Source organism: Melanotaenia boesemani, chromosome 20 (assembly GCF_017639745.1).
Source record: "Melanotaenia boesemani isolate fMelBoe1 chromosome 20, fMelBoe1.pri, whole genome shotgun sequence".
NCBI classification, from domain to species: domain Eukaryota; kingdom Metazoa; phylum Chordata; class Actinopteri; order Atheriniformes; family Melanotaeniidae; genus Melanotaenia; species Melanotaenia boesemani.
The window spans coordinates 2,843,314-2,861,746 of NC_055701.1; the positions used below are offsets into that span (position 1 = coordinate 2,843,314).

General features: G+C 42.3%; 2 protein-coding genes across 3 annotated transcripts; one reads left to right on the plus strand and one right to left on the minus strand.

The window, feature by feature from the left end:
* Positions 1-1,030: 1,030 nt before the first annotated feature.
* Positions 1,031-6,730, minus strand: LOC121630976 (G-protein coupled receptor 135). Of its 2 annotated transcripts, none has more exons than XM_041971548.1 (3): positions 6,309-6,730; positions 5,592-5,883; positions 1,031-2,958 (listed from the first exon to the last, which is right to left on the minus strand). In XM_041971548.1, exons 2-3 carry the CDS (start codon positions 5,696-5,698, stop codon positions 1,617-1,619), a joined length of 1,449 nt encoding a protein of 482 aa, XP_041827482.1. In that variant the 5' UTR covers positions 5,699-5,883; positions 6,309-6,730; the 3' UTR covers positions 1,031-1,616. The 2 variants fall into 2 exon arrangements, with proteins under 2 accessions (XP_041827482.1, XP_041827481.1); XM_041971547.1 differs by having other exon boundaries at positions 5,592-6,076.
* Positions 6,731-7,665: 935 nt separating this feature from the next.
* On the plus strand, positions 7,666-13,609 carry LOC121630977 (jnk1/mapk8 associated membrane protein). The gene is made up of 7 exons (XM_041971549.1): positions 7,666-7,771; positions 8,646-8,725; positions 10,192-10,346; positions 10,937-11,143; positions 11,238-11,419; positions 11,501-11,577; positions 12,778-13,609. The coding sequence occupies exons 1-7, from the start codon at positions 7,768-7,770 to the stop codon at positions 12,994-12,996; spliced, it is 924 nt and encodes a 307-aa protein (XP_041827483.1). The 5' UTR covers positions 7,666-7,767; the 3' UTR covers positions 12,997-13,609.
* Positions 13,610-18,433: the final 4,824 nt, after the last annotated feature.

Consider the following 18,433-nt stretch of genomic DNA (forward strand, 5'->3'; position numbering starts at 1 on the left):
ATTCAGTTTCCCACCCACAACTCAGGCCGGCCCAGTAATTACTGGCTCTAAATGTACCAAACCCAAACTCTAAACAGCAGCAGATTAGCTCTTGACTTCTCATTTTAGTGAATCTCAAACATTCTAGAAAGAAAAAAAATACAACCCCAAATCCCCAAACGTTCAGTCTCTGTGTAAAACAATGATTTACAAATTTCATCAAGTCATATTTTATTCCTAATAGAAGATAAACAACATGTGAAACTGAGACTTTTCACCATGTGATGAAAATATGAGCTGATAGTGAATCTGATGCAGCAACACGTCTGGAAAACGTTGGAACAGGAGCAACAAAAGGCTGGAAAAGTACCTGGTACAAACCAGAAACACCTGGAGGAGCACTGGATGACTAATCAGGTTACCTGGCAAGAGGTCAGTAACATGACTGGTATAAAAGGAGCATTTCAGAGAGGCAGAGTCTCTCAGATGGAAAAATGGACAGAAGTTCACCAACGTGAGACAAACTGGCTCTAAAACTGTGGAACAGTTTCAGAAAAATGTTCCTTGAGTTTGAAGATCCACCATCCACAGCGCATAATGTTATCAAAACATTAGGAGAATTTGAAGGAATCTCTGTGTGCATGGGACAAGGCTGGATGCTGGTGATCTTCTCATTAAAAGCAGATGATTCTCTACTGGAAACCAGGCATGTACTCAGGAAGACTTCCAGAAACCACTGAAACCTGAAATCCAGACGCAGATTAAAGCTCCATCATGCAGAGAAGAAGCCAGATGTGAACAGGATCCAGAAACAGCACCATCTTCTCTGGACCAAAGCTCATTTAAAATGTTCTGAGGCTTTTGTTGCCCTTGTTCCTACTTTTACATCTGAGAGACTCGGATGTAAAACTGTGATGAGACACCCATATGTTAAAAAAAATCAGCTTCTCTCACCAAGATAAGGCAAAATTCAGATTATTAGTATGGCATGATTGTTATTTATGCACTAAAAATGAACACATTAATTCCACATTTTAAACTCTTTGCATTAACATGTTAATTTTTACAGCCCTAATAAAATCCCAAATGTAGCCCTGAAACCGCCTGAAAGTATCTTCCTGATCTGAAGCAGACCTCAGAGGTCAAAATGTTTGGCCTTAGCTTACGGCTAAATGTGAGCGTAGCTGCCAAAATGAACACCACACGAGGCCCACAAGGAGCCATAAGGAAGGCCTCCTATATCAGGACAACTTCTGGCCCACATTACACTATCTGTAATCCAGTTCCAGACCAGAAACTGACATCTGGTCCACTACTGGCCCACACAAAACTTGCTAGCGCCGTAACTGAGCCATAAGTGCTAAAAGTAGCCCGGATCGAGCCGAACATGTCTGCTGCGTATTTTTCTGCTGCTTCTGCAGCAAAATCATTTCCAAGCTGAGACCGAGTCTAAAACGAAACTTCACCTCCTTTTCAGCATGTAAACAGATGAAGTCAGATGTTTCAGGATCTGCATTTCACATGGTAGACGGTTTTCCAGGATTCCAGTCTGGACAGAACTCCCGATTCTGCTGTCATACTGGGAGTCAGCCAGTGGGAAAGATCTGGAACACAGAGCTAATAGAAAAGGTGCAGTCTCACAGGCTGGTGTCGGCCGTCTTCATCTTCGGCGTGCCGGCAGCGTTGGGAAGCGTTGTGGTGTCGTGTTGGGTGTCTCTGCAGAACAACACTGCAGGGTTTTTACAGGCCCACATTGCCACCTCTCCCCCCGTTTTCCCAGGACTTGAACTCGACAGCTGGCTGTTGTTCACCGCCGCTCGACTGGCGTAACGGTCCCTGATTCTTTCGGCCTGGTTCAGACGGATGTCCCGGGTCTGGCCTTGGCTGGAGAGGTAGGCAGTGATGTTTCTGGTCCGATAGCCCTCCTCTCTGCTGCGGCCCAGTAACATGGATATGTTTGGGTTCCTCAGGACATAGATCAGAGGGTTGATGGCTCCGTTCGCCCAGGCCAGCCAGATCGCCACCGTGTCCATGGCGGGGTTGAACGAGTAGTTTCCTATCGCCGTGACCAGACCCATCAGACAATACGGCCCCCAACAAAAGATGATGAACACAATCATGATCAGCACCGTGGTGGCTGTTCGCATTTCGCTGTAAAACCGAAGCAAGTATGCGTATGTGGTCACGGGCCGGACTCGTATCTCAGAGAGCCGGACAGTCTTACAGATGTTGTAATGGCAGAAACACATGAGGGAGAAGGGCAGCAGATAGCACACTACAATCAGGGAGATGCCGTACGCTGTCCCCATGCTGGACGTTCCAGAGTGGAACACGTACATGCAGTGGTAGAAGCCTCGCTTATGGATTTCTGTCGGTGTCTGGATCAACAGATACCACGGCAAAGCAAAAACCACTGCTGTTAACCAAACGGCGACCAACAACTGAGTCGCTTTCTGACGGCCTATTTTAGCCTGAGGCTGCCTGACGATGGCATAGTACCTGTCGAAGGAGATCAGCGTCATCGTGAGGGTGGAGATTATACCAAAGCAGGTGTTGAAGAAGCCGTTAGCAACACAGAAAGCATCTCCGAACATCCAGACACCGTCCTTACTGAAGAGCATGACGAAGGAGAAGGGCAGGCATAAAACAGCCGTGAGGAAGTCCGACAGCGACAGCGACATGATGAAAGCGTTGGTCACAGTCCTCAGCTGTCTGTGTTTGATGATGACGATGACCACGGCTGAGTTTCCCAGACTGGACAACAGGAAGATGGAGAGCAGCACCAGGGCCTGAGCTGCCACCGCTACCCCCTGCAGGACAGAGTCGCTCTTGGCGACGCTTGGAACCGGCACCGTTGATGCCTGATGGATTTCACTCTGCTCGCTCCCTCTCTGATCGCGCAGCACTGAAAGGTTTCCTGTGGTCTGTAACGTGGTCTTCGTGGTGGCAATCACCAGGCTGGTTACTATGGAAACAACCCTTAAGACACCCCCCAAAAAAAGGAAAATGGTTTTATTCCAAAGTTTGGATAAAAATGATAGCTGTGTTCCAATTCAGGGTCTGCACACTTCGAAGTCTGCTTAATGTTCGTGAAATGGGACAGCCTACCTAGCAAGCAAGAATTTCCCATAGCAACAGCACAACACTGAAATTACTGTTTGCATCTCATAGGACACTTCAGTAAACGTCGACACCGACCGAGTAATAATGTTAAAAAAAAAACACAGGGACTGAGGTTCTGCTGTTTCCAGCATCATTAACTCCTTAAAACCCACAAATATCAAATATTACAGAATTTTAATGTCACCATTTAACAAACATGTTTCTATACTAAAGTGTAGTTTAAAAAGTACTCTTTTTTTGAACAAAACTTTATTCAAACTTATGAGAAAAGAGGCCGAGAAGGATGCATCACCAGCAGCCTTCACTCAAGCCCAAACAAAGTGCGGATTTGTAGGGTGGATTTGGAGGCTCCTCCGACATGGGACAGTGCTTGGCGCACCACGATGACGTATGTAGCCAACAAATCCGCACTTCGAAGTGTGCAGACCCTGAATTGGGACACAGCTTATTTTCACTGTTGCTCAGGACAACAAGTGACTAACCCTAAGACAGTGAGGGCAACAAGTGACTAACCCTGAGACAGTGAGGGCAACAAGTGACTAACCCTGAGTTACTAAGGGAAACAAGTGAGCCATAAGTGACTAACCCTGAGTTAGTGAGGGAAACGACTGACTAAGCCTGAGACAGTGAGGGCAACAAGTGACTAACCCTGAGACAGTGAGGGAAACAAGTGACTAGCCCTGAGTCAGTAAGGACAACAAGTGACTAACCCTGAGTTGCTAAGGGAAACAAGTGACTAACCCTGAGTTAGTGAGGGAAACGACTGACTAAGCCTGAGACAGTGAGGGCAACAAGTGACTAACCCTGAGACAGTGAGGGAAACAAGTGACTAGCCCTGAGTCAGTAAGGACAACAAGTGACTAGCCCTGAGTTACTAAGGGAAACAAGTGACTAACCCTGAGTTAGTGAGGGAAACGATTGACTAACCCTGAGACAGTGAGGGCAACAAGTGACTAACCCTGAGTCAGTAAGGACAACAAGTGACTAACCCTGAGTTACTAAGGGAAACAAGTGACTAACCCTGAGTTAGTGAGGGAAACAATTGACTAACCCTGAGACAGTGAGGGCAACAAGTGACTAACCCTGAGACAGTGAGGACAACAAGTGACTAACCCTGAGACAGTGAGGGGAAACAAGTGACTAACCCTGAGACAGTGACAACAGGTAACTTTGTGGTTGATTCGTTAATCATGACTCTTTTTGGTCTTAAAAAGTAGAGAAAACTAGAAGATCAATTTATTCAGTCGAAAGAAATCACAATTTCCATTTCAGCACAAAATGTGTGTTTTTAAACAAAATCCCTAAAATACTTTGTTTTTTTTCTATTTGTTTGATTAAATTTAAGCACAGACAAGTGTGTCTAATTGTATGAATGTATTCATTTACGGGATTTTAGAGATAATACTGTCTTAAAAGTTTAGATAAAAAGTGCCTTTCAAATCACAATCTAACACCTGTGTGTTAGATTGTGTGTTAGATTGCATTCATGCAAAAAATACCAAAAATACACAATATAAAACTGTAGTTCTCTCACAATTTATAAACAAAACTTAATTAAGAGCCCTTTGTTAATTTTGTAAAGGGAACAATAATGTGTTTTCATTTTTGGAATATTGGCTTTAACCACTACTGCCCAATTTTCTAAATGCCAGAAACATGTTCATGAAAAATGTACTATTTTTTAAATTAAATATATATATATATTTATAGTTCTGAAGGTTTGAACCATAGCATTAGGTTTGCTTAAAGATCCATTCCCAGTTTTACTGGATCTTTTCATGTGCAGTTTGGGTAAATAACCTTGCTAACTTGTCTTTAACATCAGACTCAACAAATTATGGGAATGGTTGTTGTGGAAGTGAATGCAAAAAATTCCAAAAATACACAATATTAAACTGTAGTTTTCTCATAATTTATAAACAAAAATTAATTAATTTCCATTTGGAGATTACAGACATATACTTATACTTTAGCAAAGCCTTTTCTTGTTTCACTTACTTCCATTGAGTCATCTTTTGCTTCCTGCCACGATATTTCCTGAAATACACAAACCCCTAAAAACACTCCCAGAATGACCATTTTGTTGTGAGTGATGGAAAAGACACGGAAAGGACAGGTGATATTTGTGTAAAACACTGGAAAATATTCATATATTTTATAAAACATGAAATATTTCTTTAAATTTGTACATCCTATCTATTTGAAGATAATATTCTATGATTATTAAATACTAAGTTAAGCAGGTTTTACTGTTCAAAAACTGTCTCAGGCACAAAGAAGACAGCAAAAACCAGATATCTAGAGCATGTGTTCTGCTAATAAATGATTTAAACTGTTCTTCGAGGTTTTGACTAAGTCTTTATGTTGCTCTTATTTCTGTTGGGGACACATCACTTCTGTACAACCTGCTGCCGCTCACATATTTACACAGTCCAGCCCTGATTTCTGAGCAAATACATCAGGAAACACAGGGTGGTGGAGGATGTTACCTGGGCACCACAGGTGAGGCAGTGCTGAGCTCTCTGATGATGCTCGGGTCTGAGTCAGCCGTGTAGTTGGTGCCACCCCACAGGGCCGTGCTAACTGGCGAATCCATTGATGAAGCACAACAACGGGATGCTGAAACTCATTGCTCGTGTCTCACTGCAGAATCAGTCTGTGTTCTGGTTCTGGACTCGGTCTGTGTTCGGGCTCCAGACTCAGTCTGTGTTCGGGTTCTGGACTCGGTCTGTGTTCGGGCTCCGGACTCGGTCTGTGTTCGGGTTCCAGACTTGGTGATTTCTCCACATTCATCAGCAGCAGGAGAAAAAGACGAAAGGAAGCAGAATCTGTTCTCACAAAGAAAAACCCAACAAACTGGATCTACTCGGTGAGGAGGCCGTGAAGAATGACATCAGAACCCGGTGATGGTCCATAATCCTCGCTGTGACCTTCTTCTACAGAAGCTCTCAGGATGAAGAGGTCACTGATTGATCTGCAGATGCCATAAAAAATGTATGAACCCAGATTTAGGTGAGCCACATAGATCCATGGTGTGTTCCCTAACGCTTCAGAGCCACCTGTTGTCAGCTGACATTTATCAGTTTGGACCTTCTGCTCTGGAATATCTGCTTGAAACTCCTTCTGTTATATCATATTAACAAACCTCTAGCTGTAATAGATCATGTAAATCTGAATATGTTGATAATGTTTACAGAATTACTCACCTGCCTGCAGGTTAGAACTGATCCTGGTCCAGTTTAGTGTCCGGAGTCTGAATAAATCAACTCCTGGTTCTGGCTCCATTTTCCTCACACGAACTAAAAACACTGGATCCTCAGTCTGAACCGTGGTGGTCCCTCTGTCACTCTCCCGCAGCTCACAACGGTTCCGAGTCCAGCACAGACCGGAACGTCCTCCTGGTCCGTGCCGTTCCCGTGCACTCAGACTGTGGCCTGCGGAGTGTCGCGAGGACAGAGAAGCGGATCTTAGCGCAGCTGGATGAGCAGAACTAGGAGGTGATAAGCTGGATCTCCGCATCTCTTTATCTTCATCATCGCAGCGACGGTACCGCACGAGACCTGCCTCAAGAGCCCGGACGGACGGATCCTGCACGCGCTTCTTCTGTAAAGATGTCTGCTGAAATCTGTCGAAGCCACGCCCTCCACAGTTTTGTGACGTTTGCCATGGTAACCAGTGATGATGATGATATGTGTGGCAATAAATAAATAAATAAATAAACAAATAAATACATTTTAAGTAGGCTACATGTGTTTCTTAATTAATACATTTCTCCTAATTTATTTTATCATTTTTATCCATGTTTTACTTGTTTAATTATGTACTTATTACTTGTTTTAAACACATCAATTCAGCTTTTTAATCAGACTAGATTGTTTTGTTGTCTTTACTTTAACATAACACTTTTATACAAGCTGCTCCTATTTATCATCATCATCATAATCATAATAATCATAATCATAATTATTATGATTATTATTGTTGTTGTTATTATGCCATCTTTATTTATAGAGCACTTTAAAAACAATGTGGCTGACCAAAGTGCTGTATAATGAAATAGAAATAAAATAAGATAAAATAGAACAATGTTTGTTTTTTTGTTTCTTTATTTGTTTGTTTCGGTGGTCTGTACTACGTTTAATGGTCTTTAATGGACTTTTTTTTACAGGCTTTTTCTTTCGGAATTTTACTGATCTTTGTTAGACTTTTTTAACTAACCATTTTTGTTGATTTTATCCGGACTTTACTGCTTTTACTCATTTATACCTTTTTTTAAACTGGTCCTAGCTGGTTATTACCAGTTGCTTCTGTGTGTTTTTTTTTTTTTTTTTTTTGCCTTTTTCTGTCTTTTTTTATTTATTTATTTTTGTTAATTCCGTTTTAAGCATTAAATCATTTATTATATTCACTCTGAGCAATAAAATAAATGCTCAGTTTTGGGTGCTTTAATACTCACATCTGGATCCTACGTTGACGCTCGGAAGAAAACAGATTAACCAGCCGTTACGAAAGGTGGCGCTGTGCAACTGCTATTCGCCAGGAATCCCGTAGACGAAGAAGAAGAATCCCGTAGAAGAAGAAGAATCCCGTAGAAGAAGAGAGAAAAAACAGGAGAAGCAGCGGACGTGTGGACAGAAACATAATTTGAGAGCTGTTGTTTTCATTATGAGTGAGTAAATCTTCGTCTTCATCTTCATCAGGAACAGGCTGACCCATTTCATCTGAAGTATCTTTTATTTTACAAACCGCCTGTCACCGAGCTAACTGAGCTATATTCGACTAGCTAAATCACAATAACTCACCGATAATTCACCAATAACTCATCAGCTGTAACCGAAATTTACGGACTTCCGTCATCAAATCTGCTGCAACTACAAAATGTCTTTATTTGTGCGTTTGATTAATCTGTGATCAGAAGGAAATGCTGATGGACTTAAACAAAGTAAAACGAAGCCAAAGAAAATATTAATGGAAAGGAAAGATGCCTCTTTTAAAAACAGAAATGTTAAAACCAGAACATTCTTTAGTTGATCCAAACGTAGGATGCTCCAGATGCTGACAGTCTTAGTTGAAGCAGATAACCTGGATGTTGAATCTGATCTGAAAGCCTCAGATCTGACGTTTTCTAGACCAGAACATTTGTTTAATCCAGTCCAGGTTCAACCAGTTAGTGCTGTGGTTGTTGAACAGAATCTGCTCTGAATGAGACATTTTTTTTGTTTCTACAAATAAATGTGACATAAATCTGAATCTTGGTCATCTTCATGAGGTCAGAGGTGCCCAAAGTCGGCCCTCGAGGGCCGCTGTCTTGTTTCCTGCTTCAACACACCTGACTCAAAATTAAATAGATCCAACAGCCTATTGGGTTTTGCACAATGACTCATTAATTTGAGTCAGGTGGTTTTGGAGCAGGGACACATCGAGAACCTTCAGGATTGTGGCCCTCGAGGACCGGAGCTGGACACCCCTGATCCAGGTGTTCTTCATTTTAACTCTGATCCGCTTTATGTTCAGTGATGCTGATGTTAACTGGTGTCTTTCAGCTGTGGCCGTGAGTTCCACGTGTCCGGGTCTGTACTGTGGTCGGATGCTGGTGAACGGTTCTGTGGAGGGAGAGTGTGGCGTGAGTACCAACCATCTGTCTGACCTCTGGTTCAGTTTTATATTGAGTCTGAGCCATGCTTTATAACAGATTAAGTCCTCCGTGTCGCTGAATGGGTTAGAGCAAACAAGCTGGTCCTGAATATTTCCAGAATTAACTGCATGATAGCAGGGTCAAAATATAATATTGATAGTAATCCTGTATTAAATTAACGAGAACACTATACACCATGTGCATGAGACCAAACTTCTGGGAGTGACAGTTGAGAAGAAATCATCATGGGATCATCATTAATAATATGAATGCAAACATGGTAGAGACGACACGCAACTTTTATGACTCCAGACATCTTGAAAACAGCAATTCAATCACTATTATTATCACAACTTGACTAATGCCCAGCAGTTTGGCCGAATGCCACTGGATGCATGTTAACCAAACTACAACATATACAAAATGGAGCTGCCCGCACGATACTCAAGCTTGACTACAGAGCAAATATCATCTGAACTGGTGAAAGACTGACCGTTATATTCACTGATTATGTTTGTTAGAACCATAACTGTCCTGTTTTTTTGTTTAAAAAACTCTAATTTAATGTAGAAAATCATAATAACGTCACTAGACATGCAACTGTAGAAGATTTTTCCATTAAACGAACTGTACTATATAGAGGTATGAAAGAATGGAATTCACTGCCGAAACACATTAAACTCACTACTAACAAAGATCAACTCCAAATATGTTTGTTTCTATGTTTCGTATGTGTAATTCAGTTGGACTCAGGAAGAATAGCTGCGGCTTTGCTGCAGCTAATGGGGATCTTAATAATCAAGAATCAAGAGTCTTTATTGTCATTGTGCAAGGCACAACAAAATTTTGTTTCAGAAGTTCTCGGCTTAAAAGGCACACTGTAACACACGAAGATAAAAGTATGGAAAGGCAAAAGGCAATATATCTTTAGATAAATATATATATATATATAAAAATCTAAACTAAACTAAAACTAAAGCAACAGGACAAAATTCAGGCTTAGGAGATCTGGCAGCTCGACTCCAACCATCTGCACGGGGTGGAGCTGTGATGGTGTTTATAAAAAGTGGTCCTCTAAATGCTGGTCCTCCAGGGCAGGTGTGCAGGTTTTAGAAGTTTCCCTGCTGCAATACACCTGACTCAGACTGATAATTATCCGTCGATTTGAGTCAGGTGTGTTGGAGCAGGAAAACTTCTAAAATCTTCTAAGATGACTCCAAGTCCTCTCTCCCAAGTCTGTCCCAACCCATCCACACCAGAAACAGAAGTGACCTGGTTTTCAGAACAAAAAAAGAATCTTTTCAACAGCAGAATCCTTTGAGTTTCTTGACGGGGGAGTTTTCATGTCACGTGTGTTTAATTTAAACAGAGAAAGTTAGTGAGCAGGATAAAGCAGGAGGAAAGAGTTTTTTTCAGGCCACCGTTTTCTGACCACGGTGGTTTTTCTACACTAGGTTTGTCCTCGAGGAGAGCGAGCCAACATCCAGAAGGTGTGTGAACGCTGCATCGAGTCTCCTGAGCTCTATGACTGGCTTTATCTGGGCTTCATGGCCATGCTGCCTCTGGTTCTGCACTGGTTCTTCATCGAGTGGTACTCTGGTAAGAAGAGGTGAGGCAGGATACCACACTGCTGCTGTGAAATGAATCTCACCAACAGTCTGTTCTGCAAATCAATTAAAATCAAATAAGTTCCCATCATTTCACACAAAATCTTTAACAAGTTTAAGAAGTTTCACCTGTTTAATTAACTTTAAAGCAGTGATCTTCAACCCTGGTCCTCAAGGTCCACCATCCTGCAGGTATTAGATGTTTCCCTGCTGCAACACACCTGATTCAAATTAAATTAATCTCTGACGAGCGTCGTGTGTTGAAGCGGAAACATCAAAAGTCTGCAGGACAGTGGACCGTGCTTTACAGGGTCCAGGTCCAGGCCTATACTGTGTAGGGTCCAGATTTAGACTCTGTAAGGTCAGGGTCCAGGTCCAGACTCTGTGGGGTCCTGGTCTAGACTGAAGCTGCTGTTCTTTAGACGTTGTCTCCACTGTTTTTACTTTGGCTCACCATCTCCTGTGGAACCATGGACAGGTGTAAACGGGTGAATCCAGTCGGTCCAGGTGGACTGAAGTCAAACAAGTGTGTGTAGTTGTTGCTGTGATCATTAAAGTGTGTGTGTGTGTGTGTGTGTGCGCGCGCGTGCAGCTCCAGCGCTGTGCTGCAGCATGTGACGGCCATGTTGGAATGCAGCGTGTCGGCTGTGGTGACCCTGCTGCTTACAGACCCGGTGGGACAGTTCAGCATCCGGTCCTGCCGGGTCCAGATGCTGTCCGACTGGTACACCATGTTGTACAACCCGAGTCCGGACTACATCAACACGCTACACTGCACGCAGGAAGCCGTGTACCCGCTGTGAGTACCACCGGTCTGCAGTTAACGGCGCCGAAGCGGCATCACGTGACCTTGTGTTCGTCCTTCAGTTGTGTATCTGTGTGTTCTTCATCAGGTACACCATCGTGTTGATCTACTACGCTTTCTGCCTGGTGATGATGATGATGCTGCGTCCCCTGCTGGTGAAGAAGATTGCGTGTGGTCTTGGGAAGTCTGACCGCTTCAGGAGCATCTACGCCGCTCTGTACTTCTTTCCCATCCTGACGGTGCTGCAGGCCATCGGAGGCGGTTTGCTGTGTGAGTTTCTGGTCAAACTTCCCACGTTTGCACAATCACGTGTTATTTCTGCCTCGGGAACCGTGTTGAACTGTGTTTCAGACTACGCCTTCCCCTACATCATTCTGGTCCTGTCACTGGTCACACTGGCCATCTACATGTCTGCCTCTGAGATACAGGTAAACGCCGCACAGCGTGGAGGTCACATGATCTCTTTATTATGCTGTTTATTATGCTTTATTGTTAATGACCCAAAATGGGCTAATTGCACACATTTCTCTGGAAAAAAATCTGAACACTGGATTAAACCAGGTTCAAGGTCCTCGTTTCATTTTGTTGCCATATTAGAGTCAAAGGTTTGGAAATCTCGATCACTTCAGAAAAGAATGTAAACAACCAGAAAAAACATAATTTTTACCATGTTTTTGGGATGAAGTTTTATAAATCAGGTTGTTAGTAAGATATAAAAAAAAACCTTCAGTACAAACCTCAAAAATACAGACTGCTGGATGGGTGGATGGACGGATGGATGGATGGATGGATGGATGGATGGGTGGATGGACGGATGGATGGACGGGTGGATGGACGGATGGATGGAAGGGTGGGTGGATGGATGGACGGATGGACGGGTGGATGGACGGATGGATGGAAGGGTGGGTGGATGGATGGACGGGTGGATGGACGGATGGATGGATGGAAGTGCTGCTGAAGTGTGAATCTTTAACCCAGAGTATGAGAAAACGATTTTAAGACTTTTGAATTGTAAAATTACACATTTCTTCCATAAATCACTATTTACAAACATTTCATCCATTAAAATTTGTAGAAATAATGCGAAGCAACATTTAGTCTTAACCCTTAACACCTGAATTTATTTAGTTCTTTTATTTTTGTTCAGTTATTACGACTGCGCTGAATCTCCATGGTTAATTATTTTTTATTTTATTATATAAAAACAAAATATAGTAAAAACAAAGGACCTGGAATAAACCACAATAATTAAAATGAATCGTCTAATGTATAAAAAAGGTAAATAAATAAAATACAAAAATAGGGGGAAAAAAAAAGACCTTAAGCAGTTTTTTTGCAAATTTGTGATAATAGAAGTCGACATGTTGAGAAAGGAAAAAAAAAATATCTAAATGAAGAAGGTGATGAAATAACATTAAAAGTTAACAAGAATAAAATGAGTAAAGAGGGAAAGATGCAAAGTTTTACTTTGTTCATTTGCTGCTGGCAGCCACACTGCTCCTTCCCCCTGAATCCTCCAGAATGATGATTTCTGCTCTGAACTGTTAATATTCAGTGGTTTGTATTTCAGTCACTGAGAATATTTGTCCTCGGACATGATAAATAATTGTCCTCTGTCCTCCTCACAGTCTTTTAAGACTCTGTTTGCCAAGAAGAAGCGCTTGGTGGTCCTGCTCAGCCACTGGCTGCTGCATGCGTACGGCATCATCTCCATCTCGCTGCTGGACAAGCTGGAGGTGGCTCTGCCGCTGCTGGCCCTGGTTCCAGGACCCACCCTGTTCTACATCGCCACGGCCAAGTTCACCGAGCCGAGCCGGATCCTGGCTGAGGGCGGCAACGGACACTGATCGGGAATGTTTGGACATTTTTGACCCAGAACTTTTGTTCATGTCCTGTTTTGGAGGATCAGATTTCCTCTCATGTTCATTTTTTATTTTATATTTATGTTGTGATCCAAGGAGGTTCTTTGAAAAAAAATAAAGTCTTTCCTGTATAAAATAAAGTGAAGTAGCTCAGTAAGTACCGGTCACGTGAGGGTTACGGTTTTGGTTTGTTCTGCTCACCCAGCAGAGCATTTATGACTCTGACAGGGAAACTGTGAGCAATGACTATAAACTGATCATAAACCATCTTGTAAGTCCAGAGGATAGGTAACTACCTTTGACCTGGAACTTCTCATTCTCACACATATGAAAGTATGACGCTCCTGTTTGGGTTATATAAACATGTAAATAGTGCATTTTATGACCACCTTTTTTCAGTCAGATCAAATGTGTTAAAGCACCTGCTGTTTGTGCTGCTGTTACATTTCCTTCTGAGGGTGAACGCTGTCATCACTCCCTCAGGTTTGCTGCTAATGTTCCTCATCTGTGGACTGTAAATATAAATGTAAATATGTGTTTTTGTTCAGTGGCTGTGATTTCCACATCATACTGCAGTGAGGAATAAATCTTTTTTGCCAATTTCATCTCATGTGGTTCAGATATGATTGAGTCAGAAACACATTTGTTATTTCATGGAAAATATTAGCTCATTTTGAATTTGATGGTATCAGAAAAGTTGGAATAGGGCAACAAAAGCTGGAACAATCATTTGCGTCAATAGAAAACAACTGAAGGAGAATCTGACAACTAATTAGATTAACTGGAAAAAGGTCAGTAACATGCCTGGATATAAACGGAGCGTTTCAAAGAGGCAGTCTCAGATATAATGTACATCTTCATGTCAAGCTTAGAAGAAAAAAATGTTTAATAGGTGAACATTTATACACATTAATGGTTTAGTAGCACATCTGGTCACCATTCAGCCAACATCTGGCTAACATTCAGCTAAGATTCACCCAACATCCAGCTAGCATTCAATCAACATTCAGCCAACATCTGGCCAACATCCAGCTACCATCCGACTAAAACTCTGCGACCATCTCGCTAACATCTCGCTAACATTCCTACAGTGTGCAGCAGTGAGTTATTCCAGCAGAAGGCTGATTTCAATACATATTTCGGTGAGTCAAGATAAACTGCATCTTCATGTCAAGCTTGCAGAAAAAGGTTTAACTGACATTTGTGAACTCAGTGAGCATTTAGCCACTCAGAGTTGATGGTTAAAGTCCCATCGCTGCTGCATGTCCACAGATTAACACATTCTTGTATGGATCTCTCATCGAATGCCTGCGAACGTTGTGTTTCTCCAGTTTTTCATCTTTTCACTCAGTGGTTTTGGAGATAAACAAATGTCTGTTCCTTTAATTCAGCTGGACTCTGCTCCACGAGGTGTGCTGGGAAAAGAGTGGATTAAAGTTCAACACCTGACTCGAATTAACTCGCAAATCTGTCGGAGATAAAGGGGTTTCACAAAGGTGAATTCCAGGTGGAAAAATCAGACGAATGAAAAACAGGAGTTCAGATCAGGATTTATTCTCCAGCAGACAAGACGTATAATATCTGATAGATGCACCGTGGTTGTTTGTTTTAATGACTGAATAGATTTCAACATTAGAAAGGTGGCTTAAAACAGGTGATGCAGGGGGAAGAAACACCCCCACAGACAGATGTCGACTCCACAGCTGGTCGAGTGAAGCAGCAAGAAGGTTGTTTCTTCACCAAAGTGCAGACAGGATTTATAAATAGTGATGGCTGCAGCTCAGGAGGAAGCCAGTGAGGGTAAAGATTTGAGGAAAATGAAAAGTCAGCAAAACACATGAAAGTTCTGACATTTAATCGTTTTCTGCAACAACATGAAGCTTCAACTCAACAAAAAATACACAAATTATTTGATATGTGATCAACTTTTCAGAGGAATCAGGAGAACTTCTTCTGTGGTTTTCTGTTGTTCTGTTGTTAAGCAAATAGAGAAAAACTCAATGTTCTGCACCTTCAGCTCGTTTCGTCCAGAGGTGAAGATCAAGCTTTTATCCAGCTGTTAGCAGCTGTATTCCTCACTGTAAGTTTAAGAAAACCTTCATGAGGAAACAAAGTTCTCTGATCAATAATTTAATTTAATTTTCCCCCAAATATACTATAATCCACCAATCCTTCCAGAAGAAAACGATTTTATTAACTGTTTTCAGTTATGTTAGTAGAAATGAATCATGTGGAGGAAGAACACGGCAAATCCATGCTGACAGAGGAGATATTATTCCTCATAATCAGACGATGCTTCTAGGATCAGTGAAAACAGATTTTCAGCTGCGGGTCAGAAGTGAACCTGAAGTCTCTGTGGATTTGACGTAGGCTGAAGATCCAGACGGCTCCACTATGATGGAGGTCCAACACAGCCGGGTCTACGACCGGTCCTGATCCCTGACTTTCCTCTTCGTTCTGAGCACGCTCACATGATGTGGCCCTTTAACTGATGCTGAATCTGCACAGAATCCACCAACAATCAACCAGATGAAGAGAAACAGCCAGAAAAGTGGAAGCTTTGCAAATGAAATTAAATTCTTCTCGTTGGTCCTGACAGCTGCACAAACAGCTCTCACTCATTTTTACTGATTTAAAATTCTCTGAAACAGATGGAGACGATTAATGATCCCATCTGTTTTAGATTTCGACAAGAAAAAATCGTTCACATTTATTTAATCTGCTCACAGCAGCAGTCCCCGCATCAGTTACCGCGGTGATGAGTGCATCTACCATGGCGGCTGACCCAGCCAGGTTCGTAGTCCGGTCCATGAGATCCGGTCCACCATCAGTACTAGCTTAACCCTTAAAACTCCCCTAGCTCACGGAGCGCCGGTCATCAGTGTCTCAAGAGCGGTAGTGTGTACCTCTGGGGGGTAAATGTGGTGGAGAGCTACCTTTAGGTGATCTACAGAAGTTTTCCAGGCATTTCAATCCCATCCAGGAAGTTTACAATCCAGACTCTAAATGGTGAATCCACAATGATCCATGATAATTATTTATCACATATTTTAATCATAAAAAGACCACTATTACTACTATGTCGCTAAGACTTGAGAGAACGATGAGATGAGAAAAGACTTGGTCACTGCTGATCTGTGTGTTATTTCTACAAAGTTCTATTAGTAATAAATTCTGCTTTCTTCTTCTGGTCGACCTTTATGCTGCTAAATCTATTCATACATTCATTTTACATCATTTTAGCCTCAATCTGACAGCTGAGAAACATCATGTCTGATGCTGACTGGGGTTAAAGCTTCAGCTGCTACATTAATTTTTATTTTAAAACAAAAACATGGGGACAAAATAGTAGAAAATGGCTTGGAGTTTTAAGGGTTAATGCTTCGTCTGAAACTGAGGTCGCTGATTTAGAAAGTGCAGAGATTTCCTCCTTCCTGGTTAACCATCAGACAACCGGACCTCCCAGTGAAATGTGAACCGTTTGTTTAAAGGATGATGGGACTGGACATGATTAGAACTTCCCAGTAAATTAGCTCTTTATTCATTTACTAATTTACTGCTAAGTTAGAATCATTTCGCTGTGTTCATGACGAAACCACCATGATACGACTTCTTTACTGGTTCTTTTGAAAAAAAAAAACATGGCTCTTGTTCTGTGGTTCCCTGCTGTTCCACTGAGGAGCCGACAGTCGTGTAAACACGACCACATGTTCCTGAACGTTCCCAAACGTTCCCGAACGTTCCCCGTCTCGTCTGAAAAGTCCTCAACAGCTGATTCGGTGTTAATTTACATTTCTCAACATTTTGGATAAAAAAAAAATTGTTTGAGGAACATGCCGAGGACCACATTAGCTTCCTTGCATGCGTTGTCATGGTAACTGAGCATATTCTTTTTTGTTGTTGCATGAAGCTGAATACAGAGACATTTTAATAGTCTGGATTATTTGGTAAGTTGCTTCAAGGAGCCGGTCCTGGTCACCATCAGGAGCAGCAGCAGGACTCCGATACAGAGAAACTCCAGATCAGCGCATCTCCGTGTGCTCTCGTCCTCAGAACATCAGTTTTCTACAACTGATCAAACCATCAAACCACTTCCAGAAACTGCAGAGTATCCATCAGAGCTACTGAGGTACAGCACTGAGCAAAGCCGCCCCCAACAAGCATCGACCTACTACAAAATCACACGTGTCAGTACCAGAGAGGAACAGGTCCATGCTGACCATCACTTCTGGATGTAGATGATGATGAGGCACAGAGTTCCCACCAGTCCCAGAGCCTGGATCCCCAGGAACCAGAGCAGCAGCCAGAAGAAGACGATCACCACCGGTTCCACGATTCTGTCTCCAAAGTACATCTGAATGAAGCCCATCCCCCGCAGACACTTGTTGATCATTCCAAACAGAGTTCCCATCCGCTCACAGTCGTCCAGCTGAGGCTCTCTGACGCTGGGCTCGTGCATATGCTGCCATCTGGGATCGCCTGGAGGCTGTGGTTGGATCCGGCTGGCATCAACCTGGGGAGAAAACCTCAGATTAACCGACTTAATATAAACACACACCATGTGTGTGAGAAGAGGCAGAAACTGCTTCTTTGTTCACTTGGAAAAACTCATTTTGAAGCAGAATTTGTCAATAAAATTGATTAAAAAAAAAACACAACAAGTTGGTTTTTAATTCTTCTTTCAACAAATATCCAGACATGGAACAGAGTGTTTGGGAGGGACTAAAATCTGACCCTTTTCAGCTTGAGCAGCTGGACCAGTGACGGTCAGAAATCAGATTTTTCTCTGATCAAGTGAACACATCATGCGTTAACCCTGCATGAACTTGGTGTGGAACAGGTTAAAGCTGGTTTGTGACATGTCAGGCTTTCAGAAATGATGTGGGAGTAAAGGTTTCGGGTCTTCTCAGGAGAAATCTCTGCTGCTCAGGTATACTCTGTTCCCCATCTGCCCCCGGACCCTCATTAATCAACCGACCTGTGTGAGAGTTCAGTCTGCTGGTTTCTTTAGCTAGGCTATGATCATTTGTTATAAATTGGCTTGTATTCACTCTGACTGGATGAGATGGATTGGCTTGAGCTGATTAATCTAACATGTCCTGAGATGAAGTTGTGAGCTGCACAGATGTAAATGACTCCAGCTGCAGATATGCCTCGTCTGTCTTCAAAGAAACAAAAAAGCACATCTGTTCACCCCACATCCTTTGCTGCTCTCCTTTCTCTCTGCAGTTTATTTATTCGTCTTTGTTAGTTTCCCTTTTTTTACAGTATAGTTTCAGATAGGGTTGGCTACAACCTAAAACTCATATCCTGATGTTTTTTGGCTTTATTTATACACGACATACATCCCCATATTTTGAAATCGCCTCTAAAACACAGTAATAGCTGAATTCAACCATATCATCCATAAAAAGACACCAGT

Bases quoted from the DNA above. Each gene is read 5' to 3' on its own strand.
- LOC121630976 (XM_041971548.1), bottom strand. From the start codon at position 5,698: ATGGATTCGCCAGTTAGCACGGCCCTGTGGGGTGGCACCAACTACACG. The intron at 2,959-5,591 runs GTAACATCCTCC...GGGTGTCTTAAG, and splicing joins GCCTCACCTGTGGTGCCCAG to GGTTGTTTCCATAGTAACCA.
- LOC121630977 (XM_041971549.1), top strand. The intron at 10,347-10,936 runs GTGAGGCAGGAT...GCGCGCGTGCAG, and splicing joins TGGTACTCTGGTAAGAAGAG to CTCCAGCGCTGTGCTGCAGC. The intron at 11,420-11,500 runs GTGAGTTTCTGG...ACTGTGTTTCAG, and splicing joins CATCGGAGGCGGTTTGCTGT to ACTACGCCTTCCCCTACATC.